Source organism: Hoplias malabaricus, chromosome 6 (assembly GCF_029633855.1).
Source record: "Hoplias malabaricus isolate fHopMal1 chromosome 6, fHopMal1.hap1, whole genome shotgun sequence".
Taxonomy (NCBI): Eukaryota; Metazoa; Chordata; class Actinopteri; order Characiformes; family Erythrinidae; genus Hoplias; species Hoplias malabaricus.
In genome coordinates this window covers 5,787,818-5,795,317 of record NC_089805.1, presented here as the reverse complement: position 1 = coordinate 5,795,317, position 7,500 = coordinate 5,787,818, and the positions used below count along the sequence as shown (strand labels likewise).

Below are 7,500 nucleotides of genomic sequence, written 5' to 3'. Positions count from 1 at the left end.
TTTGCAAAGACCAAAGTCAGCGATCTTCACAAATCCCTCAGTGTCCAGCAGCAGTTATCCAGCTTCAGATCCCTATCAGTGAAGAGACATTTATCCTATACATTACACACTGCAGGGCCGCTGTGTGTGTGTGTGTGTGAAAGCTGAAAAATCCATCAAGGTGGAAAAAAGCATCCTTTACTGATCTGAATGTGGCAGTTCCACTGGTTTTGGAAAGCTCAAATCAGTTATAAACGCTTACAGCCACTCATGAGGCTACATGACTCCTGTATAACACTTCAGAATCCATTCAGGACACCTGACATTCAGCTGCATAAATATCTAAAGACACTTATCCCAATAGATGTCCTTTGTCTGTATTGCTGTGTGTGTGATGTCGTGTTTTACCTGTACACAATCTTATTGTCATGAGGAACTGTAGCCAGAACCACACAAGCAGCGTAGAACCTGAAGAACACACAGACACACATCACAAAAACAGTGATTCAAAATAAGCCACACTTCTATCATAATCTATTTTTATGGATTTAAGGAATATATTAAATAAAAAGTGAAAATAATAGCAATGAATTTAGCTAAATCTTATTGACACTCACACGGAGCGAGTCTCAGAGAAGACGTCAGCGTGGATATGCATCATCAGGTCTCCTCCGGCTGTGTACTCCATTACAAAACACACATGCTCTTCAGTCTGAAAACAGGCAAACAGGTTCACCAGGAACGGGTGATGAGAACTGTTCACCGTCTCAAAAATCCTCTTCTCACACATGAGACTGAGAGAGAGAGAGAGAAAGAAACAGAGACAGTGTTAAACACATTACCATTCTTTCCTTTTCAATACCACCCTTCTATATTCGTTTAAAATGCCCATATACTATATTTCCTCAGAGGACAGGTAAATGTATTACATTTGAGTGGGTGTATATAATGTATGTACACTGTATATGTTCTCATTGGCTAATCTATTTTCATGTAAATAGCAGTCCATGCGAAACTTCAGCAGGAATGAATAGCCTAAAATGCTGTTGCCAGAACAGATGGTATATGCCTTGGTTTTCATTCATTATCTGTAAGCGCTTATCCAGTTCAGGGTCACGGTGGATCCAGAGCCTACACAGAATTATTGGGCGCAAGTCGGGAATACACCCTGGAGGGGGCGCCAGTCCTTCACAGGGTACCACACACACACTCACACATTCACTCACACCTACGGACACTTTTGAGTCGCCAATCCACTACCAACGTGTGTTTTGGACCTAGACGTGTTGCTGTGGGAGGAAACCGGAGCACCCGGAGGAAACCCACGCAGACACAGGGAGAATACACCACACTCCTCACAGACAGTCACCCAGAGGAAACCCACACAGACACAGAGAGAACACACCACACTCCTCACAGACAGTCACCCGGAGGAAACCCACACAGACACAGGGAGAACACACCACACTCCTCACAGACAGTCACCCGGAGGAAACCCACACAGACACAGGGAGAAAACACCACACTCCTCACAGACAGTCACCCGGAGGAAACCCACACAGACACAGGGAGAAACACACCACACTCCTCACAGACAGTCATCTGGAGGAAACCCACACAGACAGAGGGAGAACACACCCACACTCCTCACAGACAGTCATCCGGAGGAAACCCACGCAGACACAGGAGAACACACCACACTCCTCACAGACAGTCACCCGGAGGAAACCCACACAGCACAGGGAGAACACACCACACTCCTCACAGACAGTCACCCGGAGGAAACCCATCGCAGGACACAGAGAGAACACACCACACTCCTCACAGACAGTCACCCGGCGGAAACCCACACAGACACAGGGAGAATACACCACACTCCTTACAGACAGTCACCCGGAGGAAACCCACGCAGACACAGGGAGAAAACACACCACACTCCTCACAGACAGTCACCCGGAGGAAACCCACGCGGACACAGGGAGAACACACCACACTCCTCACAGACAGTCACCCGGAGGAAACCCACGCAGACACAGGGGAGAACACACCACACTCCTCACAGACAGTCACCCGGAGGAAACCCACGCAGACACAGGGAGAACACACCACACTCCTCACAGACAGTCACCCGGAGGAAACCCCACGCAGACACAGGGAGAACACACCACACTCCTCACAGACAGTCACCCGGAGGAAACCCATGCAGACACAGGGAGAACACACCACACTCCTCACAGACAGTCACCCGGAGCGGAATTGAACCCACAACCTCAGGCCCCAGAGGGCCATTGAGTCAAAGCAAAAAAGAAATCTTTAAAAACATGAGAAACCGTACCTCTCCACTTCGTCCCGAGTGATAATGTCTCCTTCTTCAGTGCTTTGATTGCGTACTGACCACCAGAGCGCTTGTGCTCTGACAATAACACCTGCAATATACACAGCATGTAACACACAATATACACCACTGCCAAAAGCAGGTCAACAATAAGACGCAACTGTATTGATGCATTTTATACATGTGGCTGTGATGCGAGTGTGTGCATGTGTACCTTGCCAAAATGTCCTCTTCAAGCACAGCAATGAGTCGAAAATCTTGCAAACAAAGTGGACCCTTGCTCCGCCTAAAATGCACACACACACACACACACAGGTTCATTAGCATAGCAGTGGTGCTGTGGTAATCAAAATAATTAGGCCCATATGCACAACAGACTACCCACAGAAAACATCCAGTACATTTCCCTGCCAGTAAAAGTAAAGTTAATAGCTGTTTATACTGTTAAACATTCAGATTTAAACTTGAAACCTAAATATAACATTGCCACTTTATCTGTTTCAAATATACCATTTTCACAGATCTCACCCCAGTTTTACTCACTGCAACTTCTACCCACTTCCCACCCCCTCAATCATATGATGCTACAAAGGGTGGGTGAAGACTAGCACATGCTTCTTTTGAGACACCTGACGCCAGCCACTGCCTCATTTGAACGGCTGCTAACACAACTTCATTGGAACAGGAAGATAGGAGAATAATCGAGACTCTAACTGCCCATTTATGTGGCATCAGTTAACAGGCGCCTTCAATGGTAACACTCACTGAGGATGAGAGAGAGGCCAAATCAAACTGAAGATAATACAATACTGAAGAGAAGAGGAGGGCCATCTTACCAACTCAGACTGTCACGGACGTCTGAGGAATCACTATGAATCAAACTTGGTAGAACTGACACTTATTAATAGTGCATGTTTTTTCGGAATACGTATTACCAATATTTACCACTAGTTTTCTTGTAAGAGACAAGCGGATCCATTAGTAAACAATTTTCTTTATCTTAGAATTCTTTCCATTGTGATATTATACCATCAGGAGAAAAATACCTAAGCCCATACCAAGAGAAACATTCAACAGTTTATATTTATTCTTCAGTGGGGCTGTATTCTCATCTACAGGGTGAAACTACAGATACTGGAAGCCTGTGCTAGCATTTCTCCTGCGGTGTTGCTATCAGTGTGTGAAGAGTGGGAGAATGAGGGTTGCATTGACAATCCAGCACAATGGGCAGCACTTTGAACACATTTATAAGTGGTCTGAGACTGTAAATACTCATGAAAGAATAAAGTTACGTTAAAACCAGCACACTCAATTGTTTTCTTGTGAAATTCCCAATAAGTTTGATGTGTCACATGACCCTCTTCCCATTGAAAAAACAAAAGTTGGATCCAAAATGGCCGCCATGGTCACCACCCATCTTGAAAAGTCCCCCCCCTCCCATATACTAATGTGCCACAACAGGAAGTTACTATCACCAGCCATTCCCATTTTATTAAGGTGTATCATATAAATGGCCCACCCTGTACTCTGCTATGAGGTGAGGAATTATGCTTCTCAATGTCAATAAAAGGGTTCATAGGGAAAAATGTATGACCTCCAAACTCCACATACACACCACAGATGACCAACCTCCAAAGATACTGGCTGTAACATACCATCAAACATCAACATGACAATGGATCTTTCAGCTTCCAAAATGGCAAACAAGTCCAAACAAAAGTACTGCCTTATTTTACGTTTTATTTCCTTACTGATTAATAAATGAAAATATTTATTATGATATTATGACTCTAAGTTCACTTGGAGTAGTGCGGGTGTGAAAAGTACTTCCATCAACATCTTGTGCGTGGGTGTGTGTGGGAACATCACGCTGTGTCTGTGTGTGTATGTGTCTGTGTGAGTTAGCGGTGTCATTGCTAACAGTTGGCCTGGTCTAGAGAGCTCCATATTGTGTGCCGGCAGGACACATACCTGCGCTGAGAATTCTGGGAACTGGCTCTGCTGACCGGGCCGTTCTGGAGCTAGATCAGGAGGAGAGAATGGCTCTATCACCTGCTAAACCAGGGAGAGAGAGTGAGAGAGAGAGAGAGAGAGAGAGAGATTTACTTAATAAATAAAGAGGCTTAAAAATATTAGTGGAATTAGAACCCACTGAGTAAACAGATGTTCTGTTGAGCAAACACAGCTTATATAACCTTCATAGAAAAGCACGAAACAAAAAGAGTTGCTCTGGAACAGCTGCTCATGAACCTAAGTTGTTCACCATGTCCCATGCTAACGTGAGCTAGAAGGATATAAAAGCCCCCAGCGTTGGCCGTGGAGCAGAGGAACTGTGGTAGCGACAGTCAAACCTACATACGAAAACTTAAAGGAAATCTAGGTACGATCTTGTATGTTTGCTCTGGCTTCCCTACAGTTGCAGAGTGTAGTTTCCTACAGAAGCAGGACTAGTCTCCTACGTTCCTCCAGAAGCTACATAGAGCAGTTCTTCTGCAGTTCTGAGCAAGGCGCAACAACAGAGTCTCTGTTTGCCTTATTTCAGGTCAGTGAAGCATCTCACTGATTTGAACTGTAGTTAAGTGTTCTATTTTTTTTTTATAGTTTCCTTTTATATTTTTTTTATTTTTTATAATGTATTTTAAGGTATAAAACACTACCTAGTGTTCCTTTAAGACACCAAATATTTTTGGCTGATAGTCTGTGACTACAATTCTAAGCTCTGTCCTGCTGCTCTCTTCTTTATTTTCCCTTATGAAACCAGGACACAGAAAAAGAGGACAAGGGAAAGAGAACAGAACAGAGAAAGAGGACAGTACAGATCAAGTGCAGGATGTTCCAAACCGTTCAGAACCAACTGAGAGGGAAGGAAGCGTTTAAAAAAGAAAGATCTATAGCACAGCGGGTTGGCACAAACAGACATTTTTACAGTCTCTCTTGTTCTCTGCCTCGGTTTTTTCTTTCTTTGTTCGTTCTTCTCTCTTTGTCTTTGTCTTCCTTTCCCCTTGTTACTGTTAATTAGTTCCCTACAAAAAACAGCTTCATAATTAATCCTATAATCTCAGTACCCTACTGACCACACCATCTGATTTCCTCTCTCTCTCTCTCTCTCTCTCTCTATCTATCTATCTCTCTCTCTTTCCCCCAGTATGCATTAATTTAGCCTTTCTTTCTCAGTTTTCTATCTCCTCTCACACTCTTTCCCCATCCATTTCCCACTATTTCACTCTCTATTTCTCTCCTGTTGCCTTTTCGTGATCCCCCCCCCCCAACACATTTTTCCTCTCCACGCTCTTTCTTTCCATCTCTCTCTCTCTCTCACAGTCAGTACCCCCCACCTCTCTCCTCCACTCCCTCATTCCCCAGGGCAGTATTTTCTCTCCCTCTCTCTGCTGGTTCAACAGATGGGCATCAAATATCTTCCTCGTCTCATTCAATTGATCACTCACACAAACCTATTGCCGCCCTATTGTTTCTCTTTTAAGCGTTCTCTTTTTCACAAATTGATCAGGGAACATTGATCCCCTCCTCTTTCTCACCTGCGGTGGTGAATCTGTAACATCTCGGCGGCTCTCTGACCGTGAGGGAGACTCACTGTCCAGGTTCAGCTTCTCCACTTTGAGATCACTCTGAAACACAAACACGAACCCTTTCAACACACTCACTGACCTCTTAGTGAAGAAGAGTAGAGACAAACAGATTGTGTATAGTGATTAGATTATAATAAATGTTGCTGCATTTGTGGTTGAGCCTCTTATAATTGCCTCTAATAGTTATATAAATACAGTCCGCAACAGTTGTTGCCCCTGAGAAACGTGTAAGCCCACCCTCATTGGACTGTGGAACTGTGGTGTGATGCAGCTCTGTTGTGTCTTGTGTCTCATTTTTATTATGTGTGTGTGTGTGTGTGTGTTTGAGACAGACCCTACCCTCTATGTGTGGGTGCACAGTATGTGTTGTGAGTGTTCACCCTGTATATTGTGTATATGTGTGTGTGTGTGTGCCCAATTTCTCACCCTGTGTTGTGTGACTGTGTGTTGTGTGAGTAGCTGGTGCTGGTTGGGATCATGTTCTTTATTAGTCGGACCCAGGTAGCAATGTCCACATCCATCTGCTTCGCTCGCAAAAATGCTTATACCTAAAAAAAAACAACAACACAAACAACAAAAACAACAAAAAAATGTATTACAGCCAAAACGTTCCATCATTTACTTCCCATTCACATTTTCCAACCTAAATCCCCCCAATGCTGTTAAAGGAGCACCAGTAGATGGAGCCGGAGAGCTTTTGATTGTTTTAGGAAGCTGAATTCATTATTCTTTTTCTTCTCTGTTGACTCCTTAAATCAGTTCTAATACCACTGTATCTGAGGACTATTTTTGTCATTAACTACCAAGGCTCATTAGATTCTCATAGCTACTGGGGCTTGGTAGGACATGTTTAAAAAAAAACAAAATCTAGCTAATATTTCCCAGCATCTTAATGTAGGCTTGATTATAAAATACATGTTCATTTTTTCATTTAGCGGATCCTCTTTTGTAGACTGACTTACGCAGATGACACAGTACACTAATCCAATTTTAAGAATCGGGCTTAAAAAGCCTAATAATGTAGTCTAGGAATAGAGCTGGAAACAAACTACAGTCTACTGTGCGGGGCGCAGTGGTATTTCTATGATCTACACAATCAAAATACTACATCATTCATTCATTATCTGTAACCGCTTATCCAGTTCAGGGTCGCGGTGGATCCAGAGCCTACCTGGAATCATTGGTCGCACAGGGACCCCGGAACCCACCCAGCACAGAGAACACAGACCCACCGTAAGACACAGAGAGAACACACCACACCTCCCTCACAGACAGATCACCCGGAGGAACCCACACAGACACAGGGAGAACACACCAACTCCTCACAGAGGAGTCACCCGGAGGAAACCCACACAGACACAGGGAGAACACACCAACTCCTCACAGACAGTCACCCAGAGGAAACCCACACAGACACAGGGAGAACACACCACACTCCTCACAGACAGTCACCCGGAGGAAACCCACGCAGACACAGAGAGAACACACCACACTCCTCACAGACAGTCACCCGGAGGAAACCCACCCAGACACAGAGAGAACACACCACACTCCTCACAGACAGTCCCCCGGAGCGGAGAATAATCAGATAGAGTGTGT

At 44.4% G+C, this 7,500-nt stretch overlaps 1 protein-coding gene across 1 annotated transcript in view; it reads right to left on the bottom strand.

Moving 5' to 3' along the window:
* pkn1b (protein kinase N1b) overlaps nt 1-7,500 on the bottom strand; it is a 24,367-nt gene that overhangs the window by 7,243 nt on the left and 9,624 nt on the right. The window contains 12 exon segments of the mRNA XM_066674119.1: nt 1-53; nt 56-72; nt 388-447; nt 597-773; nt 2,315-2,348; nt 2,351-2,405; nt 2,529-2,548; nt 2,551-2,600; nt 4,286-4,323; nt 4,325-4,366; nt 5,851-5,938; nt 6,328-6,442. The exon segment at nt 1-53 is cut by the window's left edge and continues 4 nt beyond it. Coding sequence (XP_066530216.1) covers nt 1-53; nt 56-72; nt 388-447; nt 597-773; nt 2,315-2,348; nt 2,351-2,405; nt 2,529-2,548; nt 2,551-2,600; nt 4,286-4,323; nt 4,325-4,366; nt 5,851-5,938; nt 6,328-6,442 — 749 coding nt within the window.